Consider the following 15,517-nt stretch of genomic DNA (forward strand, 5'->3'; position numbering starts at 1 on the left):
TCAGTGGCATCCCTGCATTCGATTTTACTTACGAAAACAATGGCACCACTGGCATTTTTTCGTGGAAACATTCTTTCTGATTCGGCTAGTCAACTCCACACGAAAAAGGCCTCTTACGTTTTTCTCGTTAGACAAGGTGTTCTTTATTAAAACGATAAAAATCGCCTTCATTAATTTCTTTATTTTAAGAGTTTGTTATAAGTGACCTTTTTCATATAGAATTAACGGCTTAGTCAGAAAGAGTATTCCCGTAAAAAATATCAGAGGCGTACCACTTTTTTGAAAATAATATCGGGAAACATGTATATAGGGGCGTCACTGGTACTTTTATCGTTAAAACGCGAAGTTTTGTGTACTTTTAACATAGACCAGAATTGAAACCAATATTTGAAGTATATTTGAGAAATTTGAAAAGACAAATCTCGACTCCTCGTCGCTAAAAATTTAGAGCGTTGCGAACACATATCCATATGAACTTTTCTTCATAAAATGGCCTGAGGAATCACGCCCTGAAATATTAGCACGACATTAAGAAATACCTTATATACATTACATAGAGTGCCCTAAGATTTCACGTCAAATGTTATTTTCATTTTTCAAAAATATTTGTTTTAATGGCGATAAAACTAAAGTATTGATCTATTGACCATTGTAAAATAGGCAGAAATCAAGTTTATTTAATTTTAAATCAGAATTTATGATTATTTGCGATTTTAAAAATTTTTAAAAATTACCATTAAATTTCGAACCGCTCTAACTTCTTAGATAACTGAAATTGATATATGTTTATGTGAAGTTTTTATGGTCTCTTTGAAATTTTTTTGACTCGCAAACATTGACAGAAATTTAGGTACGATAAAATTTGAAGAATTTACTTGCAGCCCGATTTTTGTCTCAGTACAGGTAGTGAATAAAATTCGATCGCATGGAACTATAGAAGTTCTTGTTTACTCGCCTGTTGGTGTCTCTGAGAGATCAATGAATTTGGGTGATAAAAGTGCGTTATGAAATTTTGTTGCCGTTAGGAAATATTTATGAAAATTCGCGCTTTTGCACAGAAGAAGCTGAAAAGAACCAGTTTTGAGTTTCACTATTAGAAAAATAATTTTGGAATCTGAACTAAATGTTACAAATCTGTGAAATCCCGAAGACGGCAAAAAATACATTATCAGTTAAACTGCTTGTGGTCCCGAAGATATCCGAAAGAACAAATAGTTAGCAGAATTATTTTTATCTCATTTCCTGGCCTTACAACCAAAAGCATTGGAAAGTTTTTTGCATCTTAAAGATTTATGGTAAGATACGGATTTATTGAACTTGGAATGCCTTGTAGGCGTGAAGAATATGATCACAAGAGCTTTCAACTCACATAAGCAGCTATACTGGCAGGTTTCACCTATAGAGTCTTCCTACTTAGCTCCAAAAGAATACTGAAAAGAGTGCAAATAAATTGTACTTTTTCGGTCGAAAAAAAGCATGCATTTTCATATGGGTATATCAACTGAAGAATTCTCTAGAAAGTTACTAATTTTTTACCGCCCTCGAGGACATATGCATTTTTCATTAAAATTTTGTAGATCCGAAGGACGATAAAGGCTATAGCCTTGTATGGTTCACAAGAGAGTATTCGCAACGCTATCAGGATTTGATCCGACAATCACGTGCCAAAAGCACCCAGATTGCATCACATACTTAATTTCAGATCATAATCTTGGTCCAAAGCTGCTGAAATTCGTATGTTTAGTGAAGGCTCCGCATCTTCCAAACTTATAGCAAAGTGCATGTTAGCTCGAGTATTTCTAATTAAAGAGAACACGATATGAACGTCGTTTCCGAATACTTCAAATCGAAAACGGATTTTAGATTGTAATGCAAAAAACACTTGCAGCATTACAAAACGGCCTGGTTCAACATGCGACCTAATGTTGTGTAACTAAATGTGTTATTTGTATGCTTGCTAATTATAGTATGGAAGTTTCATATCAATCGTTCAAAAGTGAGCAGAATTTTAAATCATCACTTTCCATTCGATCAATTATACATTCCCAACATGCAACAGCCATCAAATTACGGAGCGATTGTAAAAGTTTGAACTATTTTTGCAAATTGGGCTCTGCCAGATCTAGTTTTGCTTCATGGAAAGCTCATTTTTTTCGGCTCATAGGAACGTATTTGGTTCCTCCAAAATCATGTCATAGGTGACGACCGCCGTCTTTTCGCACAATGTCTGCAATATCATGTTTTCAAATTAAGTATATCACTTTCTTCCGGAGGGTCAGGTATAACAATGCCAGACACTATGAGGATTTCTTCAATGAAGAAATATAGACGTCGGAATAAAAGGAAAGAGAGAGAGCTCGAGCTACGCCTTCAAAGAAGAACAGAGACGGGAGTAGGTAGTAGAAGAGTTACACTTCGTTTTAAGTTGTTTCACGTGGTCAGCGAAGATGATTCGAAGTTATTAGGCTTAAAGGTGTTGACAAAGGCGGTTGTTGCGGTCGATTTAGTGGAAGACGATTGTAATTTTCTTCGATCTTTAATTTCGATTGACCTTTAGCAGCGGTCCAGTTTGAGGTTCACCTGTAATGAAAATGTGATGCGGGGCTGGAGTGTTAGAGTGTCGTCGAAGGGTTTTGAGGTGGAAGGAGGTTGCGAAGAAAGTGTTAAGGTACGTCTGAAGATTTTTAGATTTAAAGAGCTGCGTGATTTCGTTTTTTTTTCCATCAAATTTAAGTAGGTTCAGCAAATAACACTCTTGGTAACTCGTTTTTGTCGCTGTGGGATGGATCGGCAAAAAGTGAAAGTTAAAAAGGCCCTAACGATAATCAGTCCTCCCAAAAACCGTGCAAAGTTTCCAACCCATGCATTAAAGTGTACATAATTTCTTTGTAGGGTCATTAGCATCTAATTTTACAACTAATTTTAATATGTCCCGAATTGTTAGAAACAAATGCCCGGCCTTCGCCTGTTGAAGGTGTGGCGGCAAAATTTACAGTACATAAATAAATATTTCCTATTTTTAGAAAAGAAGCCGGTTATTAAGTTTAAATAAACTCTAAACCATGGGAAACTGATATTATCGCCCGAGGACGTACTGTCTAGTCGAAATTGGGAGCTCCTACGTGTGGGCAGCTGATGCAACCATCGATGGGCTCAAAAAGAAAATGAATCTTTGATTGTGGCAAAAACTCATTTCAATGGTCGGCTCGAAACTTTTGAAGTCGAAATTACGATAATTTATATGCGTTTGTTAGCGGCCGAGTTATTCACCAACTGGCACAATACCCGCCTCGAAATGAAACAATTGGACATCGCTAATCTCTTATACATGGGACCACCTGTTGCGTACTTTTGTCTAGGTACCATTGTGTGGGTTCCTTCATTATGACTTCTTTTTATTGAGTTGCGCTCACACATCCTTCAATTTCGGAAACCGTAACTGCCACCCGAATGTGAGAAACTCGGATGGGTTGTGGGTTGCGATGGTGGGCGACTGTAAATAAATCACGCTCTAAAGGTATCACATGACCTCCTGTCCAGTGGGCTGATTTGTCAATCTGGAAATTGGATATTCAGAAAAGGAGATTTTGCAGGAAAAATCATATTTTGACTTCCCTTTCGGGTTATTTACTGGCAACAGTTCGGTAAAACCGTGTTTTGATTATACAATACTGAAAATGAGTACCTACCACCCCGGCAATTGGGAACTCTGCGAATATATCTGTCCCGCGAGGACACGGAAAAAAGCACTTTTTCCAGAAACGCTGGGAAAACCGGCATTTTTCGGATGTCTAATGACATTCGTAGCATAATTATAAGAAGTATCGTTCACTACGTGTCCCGAAGTACTATCTCCAAATTGTTCGTCGAGTACGACATTATTTCGCATTAGAATTTTCTCGTCGTTTTCAAATCTACCCCTCAAATTTTCACAATTCATGCAAATACCTACTTGAAAATATTTTTTTAATGTGAGCCAGGTCATACGCCAACAAGAATAAGAAGTACTAAATTAAGCAAGCGGAACAATTCATCTGAGACGTATAGAACTTATTTACAACTAAGATATTCGTTTTTATCGATTTGAGATAGATCAAAACGGCAGAGTTGTTGAGCAAAGTCGATTGCAAATTTCATTACAACAATTTTTTGGGACAAGTACAAAAACCTCATTTTAAGAGTTTCATAATAAGATCTTCCGTTGCCTACATATTCGAAATACATTTTTCGGCGTTTCGTCACGTGCGCGCGGAAAAACACTGTTTTACGGTCTTGTAATAAAATATGGAATTTCAAATAAAATTTGAAAAATAAGGTGGTCCAAGCAAATTTTGCGAAAAAGAAACTTTCTGGATTTTTTCAGATTTTTCAGTACCTAAAATTATACTTTAGCTGTGGTTGAAAAATTAGAAAAATGTGAAAAAAAAGATCTTCAACCTATTTCCAATTATTGTAGCAACCACCCATAGCTCCGACCGGGGAACTCTGACCCTCGACGATCTGCAGCACGGATAAATGCCTCCCAGTTCGAGCAATTATTTTTGAATTTTCAAATTATTAAATGAGGCTTCAAGTCTATATATGGTCTAATCAGTTGCTTCAGACTACTGCTCGCCTATGTTAACCTAAAGATAATTCTCGTGGAAACTAACCACTCACAATACTGCCTATATTTCATTGTTTCAATGGAAATAATTCTCTTGGTGAAATGACTAGGTCTTCTATGTTCTGGCAATTTAGGTCTAATCATTGAAGATTTTCCCACAAGACTGAATCCTCCTTTCACTTCTCTTCATTCACTTCTTAAATTTGCATATCCTCTCAATTTTCAAAATCTATATTTTTATTGGTACGTATTAATATACTGGGTAAAATTTCGAGTCTTACAATATTTTGAAAATTAAAAGTTGATACAGATTTACCAAGTCCCCCCCAAATTCAGAAATATCTGATCCCCCATCCATTTTATAAAAAAATCGCATATAGGCAGATCAACAACGTCTTCGTTCATCACTCGTTCGACTTGAAGCAATATAGGCTTACATGTGTAATACGTTTATTCTCGTCTTTAATGCTCCACCAAGCCTTCTTTCAAGTCTTTGCTCTGTAAATTTCCAATCAGTGAGAAGCCATTATCAGCTTAACTAATACAAAAAATCACAGCGCTTAATTTTGATGGGTCCCTCCCACGTCGCATGGGTCACGATTTCATATACTGGACCCACGCAATCGTGAGCACGTGATCGCATAAATTGGGCCCCCTTGCCACAGGGTGTTCCCTCGGACGCGCGGAAATATGAGAAAGTGCCTGTAATTTACACTTTTAAGGATTAAATTCAAAAATAACTGTTTTTCGTTGCCTACAACGTTTTGTTTTTCTTGCAGATCATGCGGCAGCGAAGCAGATGGAAGATGCTGTGGATACTGGTCATGATATTTCACCCGCCGTTGGGTTCTTGTGCGGAGGACGAATCTATAGATAGAAGAAATGGTAAACAGTTTCATCAATATTCCCACTAACACAAATTATAAACAATGCTTCAGTTCAGAAATCTTTATTCTCGCCGAGGATGGACTACAATCAATGGAAACCACTAGGCCGCGGAGATCCATTGCAAAACGACCCAACTTTTGACTACGTCCCTCCAGTATTAGACCACGTGCATTATTGGGTCGAATCTAAACCGAAGGAAATTGAGGCCAACAAGGGTGGTCAGAAAAGTGAAATTTTGTTATTGGGCATTTCCTCCAAGAAACCCGCCACACACAATGCAAGTGACCGTAAAGATACGCTTTACGAACCATTCCCCAAATACTACCATCAAGAAAAGGGTACCAGTTACTACCCCAACCAACCAACTCAGCGAATTTCTAGACCGAATTATCTGCCCTCGATGACATCACAGGTTATACCATCTCTCATGTCTTTAGCCACCCAAGTCCTAAACAGAACATTGTTTTCTAAGGTGGCCGAGTCGAGAATGCCTTATACAGTTCTAATGCCCCCTCCGATGTTCACAAAAGACACAGGAAATAGCCATACAACCCCCATGACTCCTAAGCCGACATATGAGCCATTCACCAGAAAACATCAACAGTTCAGTCCTCCTGGAGTGACTGTGCAGGAATCTAATCTCATCTATCAGTCCAGTAGCTTAGGAAATCGCAAGGAATTTGAAGCTGTGCCCTCACTCAGCTGGGAACTGTCCTCATCAACTGAAGCTCTATCGCCTCCAAAAAGTTACATAAAAATTCAATTTGCTCCTCAAAATTACTCAAATAAAATCTTGGAAGCATCTGGAAGTAACCATAATGTGAACTTTGTTACTCCCCCTCCTTTAGACGACAGTAAGTTAACTTTTAAGGGCCACGTGAGTGATGATAATGATATATCGGACAGTTATGTGAGGATTGAGAAGCCTCAGGCTCAAATGGATCATGGAGGGGTAGACATTTCTAATATCCATCCAATGCCTATAGTGTTTCCAAATGCCGAACCTTTTGGCAATTCCAATAAATACTATCACCCGGTAAGCATGGAAACCATAAAGGATATGGAGACTATGAAGCCTCCTCCTCCCACTCAGATTCCTATTTACACCAGACCCACAAACCCTGTAGTGAACATTTTAAAGAAAGAACATGTAGACTTCACTAAAGACTCCGCGGTGACTAAGACCTATGTGACTACCCCTAAACTTGAATCTTACCCCACAGATGCTAATACTATCGAACCAGAAATACTAGTTACCACCCAAGAACCTGTTGTAACAACCTCAGTGGAAACTACCACAATTCAGACCTTGACGACAGACCCATTATTCAGGCATTACAAGCAGCGCATAGAGCCTATAAGAGGGCCGTTATATCTGATCATTCAAGGGCACTCTAAGGTTAAAACATATAAACCTGCCAAGCAGATTGGTGGGGTCATGGTGCAGGATACTAATGAAATTCCGCATGATGCAAACGTCGACTATAGCATCAAGCATTTGCATGGATTTGGAGAAAAGGAAGATTTGATTCAGAAGTCTGAAAATATAGCTAAAAGGAGGCAGGCCAGGACTGGAAATTTGCTTACTTTAAAACATGTAGTGCAAACAGGATTGGGGGCTATAGATTTTACTGAAGGGGAGATGCTCCGCAAGAGCGATTTGAAGGAGACTGAGCTTGAAGCAGGATATAAAGTGGTGGATAATAAAGATGTTACTAGCGAGAAATACATGAAAGGCATTGTTGAAGCGGCTAGGAAATTAGAGTAAAGTTATTGGAAATTAGGAAAATGTTTAACGGTTTTAGGTCTTGTTAAGTGCGTAAAAGTTTATTGTTGGTGCCATACATTTATTTGAGTTCTTAAGCAGAACAACTGCTTTGTAATGATGACTATGATTATATTTTTTTAATGTCTTTATATATAGAGGTAACAATTATATTTTTTTAATAAAACGTGTTTCATGAGATTAACGATTGTTTCATTTAAACAAATTTAAATCAGCGAGTCGATATGAAACTCTTAGAGAGATTAATAAAAATTTTCTAAGTTCCTGAAATGAGTTTTTAGAATACGACAGTATAATATACAGTGGTAGATCTAACGCAAAAAGAGTCTCACTGATAATATTAAATTAAGCCCCTTAAGTGCCAACTTTCTCAATAATTTGGGCGTACTTTATGATATAATATGGGTATACCTCATCATCGAATCTTGCTAAGGGCCTAATTTTGAGCCATTTTTGCCAGTTACCAAATTATCCCGGTACATCTGCAGACTATAAAGTGTTGATAGCTTCAAATGAAGCTTTGACTCTTTCTCGTGAAAGAATTTGGACACCTCATTTTATTATAGTTAAATAATAACGTTGAAGTTCGAATATCTTCTGGACATCATGGCGACTTGAAATTTCAGAATTTAAATTATGAAGATTGCCTTTTTCTTGTCGACAAAGCACAGTAATCTGAATAGGACAAATAGGTACTGTGTTGATTTAATAATTTTGGATTTGAAATGTAATTTATCTGCGGATTTTTAGCTGACAGCAGTTGACTAAAAAATTGGAACATGATTTATATCAACCTGTATATACGCAACGTAGTCTTTTGTGTACTCACGTGATTCCGACCCGAAGTATTCGTATTCTTACAGAGACTGACGATACCAACCATTTCTTCACAAGAAATATTTAACCTAATTAAATTATTGGACCCAACTTTGCTCACATCATTTTTCGCCTTAGTTCAATGTAGAGGAACCATTGATTCAATTTTTGAGATTTATTTTTCATATATTTAGAGTAACTCTTACTGCTCTTTCACCGTTCGTTAATTTTTTCTTCCTTCGTCAAATTGTTATTCATTCTGACGATTCTGGCGATTGAAATATTGTAGGTATATGCCTCCTTATGGGAAAATCATGATTGAAAAGTAATCGGACAAAAAATTTTGCAAATGACACAGGCAATTTGAATTATTGATTGGTCAATACCAGCAGGGTACCACACATAAATTATATCCCGATAAGTAGCACTTACACCTTAAAAACTATGAAGCCAAAATACCGTGCATATTTGTTAATATACAGTTTTTCAAATAACGTTGTATTTAAAGGATGATTTTATTTTGTGATTATTTATCATTCCTTAAAAGTATCTAGATTGAATTTGAAACACTCTATATATAATCGAAAGTTTACCAAGGACGACCGTGCAAATCTTGATGTTTAGGTGAAGGATAAGTTACAATCACCACGTTAAAATAATTTTACTGCGTTGTTTATCGGTTTAATCTTTCCCTATTTTTTCTACTAAGACTCACATGTACAGTTACTAACCGGTTTTTCCTGATGGCAATAATGATAGGACTTTGATGATAATTTCCAGATTTCCAATGTCCATTAGTCAGCAATTGAAATAGAACAGGCGAAGTTTTACGTGGAATCCAAAATCAAATATCTTGTAAATCTCGGATTTAATTCCGGTGCTGTTTGAAGATTTACATTTACATCTTTAATACAGAGTTTTAAGCAGAACCTTGCAACATTTTTTATTATTTAGACAAAAAATATTTCCTTAGTTTTTTTCAGTAAATATAATGGGTCGTGCAAGCCCTAAGTCATTTTGGATCTTTTTCTAGATTTCTAATAGCGGCAGAACTAGCACTTCCTGTGTGGGGTGCCTTTCTGAATTTCGCTGATGACAGGTTCTTCGCCATCATCTTTAGACTTACGGACGTTACCGTAAAAGAAAAAAAAAAGTTATATTGTAGACAATACTGGACGTTAATGAATTCAAAATGTGATGTACGAAAAACTAATCTCATCAAATGCTGTTCATATTGTCATTTGTATTACTTAAGAACGTATACCTGATGTATGTCTTAAACCTGCTTCACCTCGGTAGGTACATTCAGTAACACTGCAGCATTAAAAAGAGGTATTAAAAGGACGTGCTTACTACGTTGAATATTGTATGACTAGCATGCAAAGAGTAATTGATTCGACTATATGTCATGTCTAAAGCAAAAAAACACCTAGTATAGTGTTTTAGCTATTGCATTAGCCTCTCTGGTGCATATTGAGAGTATTCTAGCTATGTAGGAATGCTTATACTCGTATTATCTCTAGACCTTTTCTGATTTTCTTTGTTATCCCTAACATGAAAGAAGTTACACTTACCATTGTTTAAAACGTTTAAATCGAGATTTGAAGATCAAATCCCCTAAGCGCATTATTCTCTAATAGTAAAAAACGTTTTTTGATCGTAGAAGCCTCATGCAATTTTCAAGTATTTACGTTTCTCCAGGGATTTACAAAGGTGAAATTAATTTTATAGGCAATTTTTCCATGAAACCATTTTCATACCCAGCTAATAAATCCATATTGAAATACAGAAATTACTATGACACTTCAACACATGTTCGTCCAAATATGGACATGGGACGGGTTACGACATTGCGATCAATTCCTTTAGTTTTGATACAATGAACACTCAGATCAACTCAAATTTGACGTCACTTCTCTAAGAGGAATTTAATTGAAACTATCGAAAATGGTACTTAAAAATACAGGGTGACGCACTGAAACCTTTTTTTCTCTAAGGTAAAAGAAAAGTACTCGATTTGCACATTTTTTTTTTGTTAATCAATTACAATAATACGCGAATTTACTGAGGTGTTTGTAAAAGAATATTTGGCAAACGTCGATCATTCGTTTTTGTTCATTCGCGGATCGGTCCTCTAACGTGCATCTCAACGCTCTCCTGCATAGTCGCCGATATGTCGGCAACCGCGTCACGAATATTGTTCTTCAAAACTTCTACCGTTACAGGACGGTGTACGTAAACACTGATTTTAGGTAGCCCCACAGGAAATAATCGCAGAGAGCCAAATGTGGCGAGCGCGCGGGCCATGAGATCTCACCCCTCTTCGAGATGAGACCTGATAGTCCAAGCACCTTTGGATAATGTAATGGGCATGGGGCACAACTTGGAAACTACACTATAGAAATTAATTTACGTCAAAAACTGATTGATTTTGAAGAAATGCAGCAGCAAAGATGTCCAGGTTTGCGTAGAGGACTGTTATTGCAATTTAATTGCTAATTTACATTCGACCTACATCAGAAATAGTTATTAATTCGGATTAAATAAATATAATTATCTTCTCTCTAGGATACGTTTCGATCCGTTCTTGTTGATACTTCACTTCCGTATTTACATGGGTTTAGATTTGAAGTATTTTCTCGAGTAATGCAAGGGATTCAAAATCAGTAGGATGGCGGTGATGCGATGCATATGGATGGTTAAATCTAGGCATATACTACTATTCGAATCACCTTATTCATCGATTTACCATAAGAAAATGCTTAACATTTTTAGTATGTGTGAGTAGGCATAGCTGTACATTGAACTCAATTTTCCTCAGTTATTTGATTATACGCGGAGATTTCATGATGGATTCATTCTTTCATAACCATGCAAAAGAATGTAACACCCAAAATGACTCGTATCTTCCATTAATTCCCCAACTTCAGCAATTTAAGCTGCACGTACGGCCGTCACACAAGTGCCAGCGCATTTAAAATTTAATTTTTCCCTTTTTTTATTCATTTTATTTGCTCGTGTACACTTTTTTCGATTTTGTTTTCTTTACACCTTGTCTGCCGACCCCAACCCACGCACTCGGGCCGCCATACGCGCGGGACATTCCTAAAACACGGCCACCGTTGTACGACAACAATGCTGAAGAATTGTGCAGGTTTATTTTGCAGGGAGACCCTCACTGCAAGGCCTTTGCTGATTTTAAAGCCTGACCACCAATCTTTCGCATACTGCCCAGGTCCTCGAAGAAATTCTTCATCAATCATCATCACCGGGAGATTTGACAAAATTTCGGCAGAAATATGAGAGCACAGATGGTGTCGGTTTGTATGGGATTTCTAAGGGTCCAGCCTGTAAACTTTGCAGGTTTTGAACAAAGAAGGCCTATAGAAATACTGAACAAAAAGCATCCGAAAATATTATTCATGCATGGTTTTGGTATGAAGTGTAGTGGTTGAGGCGTCCGGCGTTTTAGGCCTCAGGTAAAATCTGAAGCCCATGAGTGACAGCTCTTGAATAGGCTATGTGACGAGGGCCGTCTCAGCTTAAAAACACTCACTCTAAACCGTTTTGGAAATTTAATAGCCTCATATTAAAACGATTCTCGTTCTTTTTGGGACAGAGACAGTCCAACTAACAATTTGATGTTTTATGCAAGTGAAGAACACGTATCTACAACTAACCAATTTTTTCCCTATTAGCTATCAAAGAGATCATTATTGGGTGCGTTGAACGACTTCAAAGTAAGCATTTTTTCGACTTTTTTCCAAAACCAGTTGAATAACAGGTTAATAATGACACGTATATGGCTTATTATTTACTTAGCGGGTTAATCCGTCGCTAACAATTTCGTTATCATCCTCATTGCTGCATTATTTATGGTTATCATGGAAATGAATGTCAAATGAAACATGTTGATGTTATGATTCCAGATACGGTGTATCTTTTCGAATTGGACTTATATTAAATTTAAATAAGTTTATAGTAATTTCGTAAAATTAAGTTAAATCTAGCAGTCGAAAAAGTTACGCCGGGTGTCCACCCTGGACATAGGACAGTAATATGGGAATTCGGCTTTTATTTTTTTCGTCTACACGGAGTGTCCAATTGGAAAACTTTTACATGAATGTCATAGTACTCAAGGCCGGCCACAATTCGGCAATTTTTTTAATCTTCCAATTTGAGCCATCTTGGCTCAAAATCCCTCCAGATTTCTAAAATTTAAGTGCCTCGCGTAACCGCTCGAAGCCATGATTGGTCAGAATCCAGACTTCGTGTTCGTTGAATTCCGACCAATCGTGGCCTCGCGCGGTTGCTCGGAACATTCAAATTTTTAAGATTTGGAGACATTTTGGAACAAAACGGTTCTAATTAGAAGATTGAAAAAATTGCGGAATGATGACCGGTTTCGAATACATCGATGACCATGGAAAAGTTTTTCAATTGGATAATCCGTGCAGGAGTAGAATAATAAAAATTCATTTGCCATGTTAATCTCCTATGTCCAGGGTTTGCCTGGGTACCCAGTATATGTACATGTTTCTGAAACTCAACTGCAGCAATCGCCGTAACCGCACAGGATTCGAGGTCGGCTAAACTGAAAACGTTAAACTTTAAAATTTTTGTTCGGCTTATTTGACGAACTAATTCAAAAACCATCGACACATGATTATTGCAACTTTTCCTCTTCTACAAAGTGACGATGTCATATTCTAAATCCGACGTTTCGTTTTTCAATAACCATCGTCAATTTCGTTTCTTCTTGTGGACGCCCTTTTGCATTTTCAAGTTTTTGAATTCGGCTTTTTTTATGATTTCAAAGGATGTTTTTCAAGTTGACTGTTTGTCAAGATATTTTGAAAAATATCCTCCGTTTTTACCTTTCCCTACTGTAGATGTCCTCAACGGTGAGTTACTCCTAGAACATTGCATTTTAAATTATTAATATTTTCTGTGGAATCAGCTGCTGAGATATGTCGAAGAATTTTAATTATACCTGATATAAATGAAATACGTTACTTTTTTTATGTTAATATTCCATATCTATCTTGCATGTATTGTGTACCCTTAATAACACATGTTTAACCATAAGCACGATATACGACTATATTATATCTAATGAGTATAAAATAAAGATTGGCTTTGAAGTTCTGTTACACGCCACTTACGATCTTTATAAAACATCTTCATTTCATTCATCTTTTTGCTATTTTTTTGAAATTTTGTTCAAAGCATTCTCTTACGTAACATTTCGAGTGTAATTTGGTGGCGTTCATGATTTATACGATTAGGGTTAAAATCCTCCTCCGTCAAAAGGACTCAGTGATATCTCACATTTAATTCACAAATCATTTTGATGTCTGCAGCTTTCGTTGTGGTTAATTGATTATTAACCAAAAGTCCACCCCCCTTTTCCCCTCTCCCCTCGAGTTCGACAAGCTGTCCTACCATCGTGGGTAATGGCAGTGACTTCAGACTTGGAGGTCATAATCAGGCTGTCTTTAAAAAGCGAGGTATCAGTCCATACTTCTTCCCATTAGAAAGTTTGGGATCACCCCTGTTCAGGGGTCGAAGTTGAAGGGTTGAAAATTGCAATTAAAAATTGCGCCCCCCGAATCAAAAACCGACGGGTTCGAGCGTTTTTACACATTTCTCTTTTAAATACCGGAAATCGAGCTGCAAAGTTTTCTTGGGCTGTCTTATGCAAAAAAATAAAATCATTAATTCACTGGCCGATCACTTGTCCTGATGGTTAAAGTATGGTTTACGCGGCAAAAGAAATCAAACACGTCTTTTTTTCTGTGTAAAGGGGACGTATTATTAGTTCCCCCGAAAAGCAGAAAAGCAGCGAAAATTTCTCATAATCTGCTGGAGTATGACTGCTGTTGTTTGGTAGAATGACAAATTCGTCCAGTGAAACTGGCGAATGAAATCTTTCATCCAGCCAACGTGGCTGAATTTCTTTCTCACTTTTTCCCTCTCCGCCCTGTATCTTCGGATCGCTGTAAAGGAAATTCGTGTTGTCCCCATGCAATTCTATTTTGCAGAGAATAACAGGCCAAACTGTATATTTCATGATCAATTATGCAACTGGTTACTGTTAAAACGAATCGACTTCGTCTTATTCAATTTCAACTTTTCTAGGGACGGTTTTTACTCGTGGGATTGAAGACAATTAAGAGAAACTAATTAATTATTCCCCCGTTAAATAGGCATAGTTCATAGGAGTTATTACTGGTCGCACGATTGCGTAGGTACATATAGCAAAAGTTTTACGATCCAACTGCATGTTACATACATGTTATTCCATACGAAGAAATGTCATTGTCGTGTCACACAACGAAAGCAAATCATATCACACCCACTCCGTTCATTGTTGTTGTATTAACAAGCATTTATGCTTTAAACTGTTGAGATATAGTTGCTCGTTAGATGGGTATAAGTAACCGGAGATTTCTTTAAAATTACGTTCATTTTTTAAACTGAAGCAACAATTTGATGACTAAAGAAGGCATCTAAAAAAAACTCCATCGTCAAGAACTTGTTTCTGACGGACGGCAAGATGCCAGAAAAGCGGTGAATAATAGATGCTAATGATATGACCAACAACTACCTTCTTCTTCTTGCGTTCTCGTCTCCGATAAAATTTAAATTGTCCATCGATAGATACCAGATTCCTCATTTCCATGGCCATATATCTTTACCACTGCGACGTCGACCTATACTTCTTGCCTGGGCACACGCAAAGATACCCACGTTCCACGTTACTTCCTTAAAGTCCAAATAGTTACATAAAGGAAACGGACACACTATAGCTACATTGTAGTTTAGAGGCGTATTGAAATTGTTCCGAGAACTCTAATCGGCTCATCTCATGGCATTAGATTCTATAGATGCTCAGATACCAATCCAAAAAAACCCAATCCTATAGATTTATGGCTCAAACAGGCTCGAACTGACACGGTCATAAATAATGTTTATGTTCTTTTCGATTAGAACGCGCAAGTGATTCTGCGGGCCATGTGGCAACGGTGTCTAAGGTACAGGTACCACTAGAGGTATTGCTGATTTGTCAAATCTACTACTAAGACGGAAACATTCAGACTTCTAGTTCGTTTTGTGTCTACCTGCAGTTGTAGCTGAAAGTGGCGCGGTCTCCACCAAAATTTCGTCGAGGTTTCGATCGGAAAGCTCGAAGGGCATTCAACGAAATCGAGTTCTGATCGTTTGTTCCGGGTGATGTAAATTTTTTTTTCGATATTTTCTTTAATTGGCTTAATAATCCTCCGCTAGAAAAACCGAATGCAGTCTAACCTACTTTTACTTTCCAAAATCGAGAATTAACGCATAGTGAGATGATAACGGTATAGAGAGCGACGAATCAGCTCTGCATGGAATATACCTCACCAAGTACGGACGTACTT

At 37.3% G+C, this 15,517-nt stretch overlaps 1 protein-coding gene across 2 annotated transcripts; it reads left to right on the top strand.

The window, feature by feature from the left end:
* Window positions 1-2,421: 2,421 nt before the first annotated feature.
* Window positions 2,422-7,460, top strand: LOC136340626 (uncharacterized). Of its 2 annotated transcripts, XM_066284849.1 has the most exons (4): window positions 2,422-2,668; window positions 5,386-5,491; window positions 5,545-5,906; window positions 5,967-7,460. In XM_066284849.1, the coding sequence occupies exons 1-4, from the start codon at window positions 2,597-2,599 to the stop codon at window positions 7,260-7,262; spliced, it is 1,836 nt and encodes a 611-aa protein (XP_066140946.1). In that variant the 5' UTR covers window positions 2,422-2,596; the 3' UTR covers window positions 7,263-7,460. The 2 variants fall into 2 exon arrangements, with proteins under 2 accessions (XP_066140946.1, XP_066140945.1); XM_066284848.1 differs by having other exon boundaries at window positions 5,545-7,460.
* Window positions 7,461-15,517: the final 8,057 nt, after the last annotated feature.

Source organism: Euwallacea fornicatus, chromosome 8 (genome assembly GCF_040115645.1).
Source record: "Euwallacea fornicatus isolate EFF26 chromosome 8, ASM4011564v1, whole genome shotgun sequence".
NCBI classification, from domain to species: domain Eukaryota; kingdom Metazoa; phylum Arthropoda; class Insecta; order Coleoptera; family Curculionidae; genus Euwallacea; species Euwallacea fornicatus.

Bases quoted from the DNA above. Each gene is read 5' to 3' on its own strand.
- LOC136340626 (XM_066284848.1), top strand. From the start codon at position 2,597: ATGCGGGGCTGGAGTGTTAGAGTGTCGTCGAAGGGTTTTGAGGTGGAA. The intron at 2,669-5,385 runs GTACGTCTGAAG...TTTTTCTTGCAG, and splicing joins GTTGCGAAGAAAGTGTTAAG to ATCATGCGGCAGCGAAGCAG. The intron at 5,492-5,544 runs GTAAACAGTTTC...ACAATGCTTCAG, and splicing joins ATCTATAGATAGAAGAAATG to TTCAGAAATCTTTATTCTCG.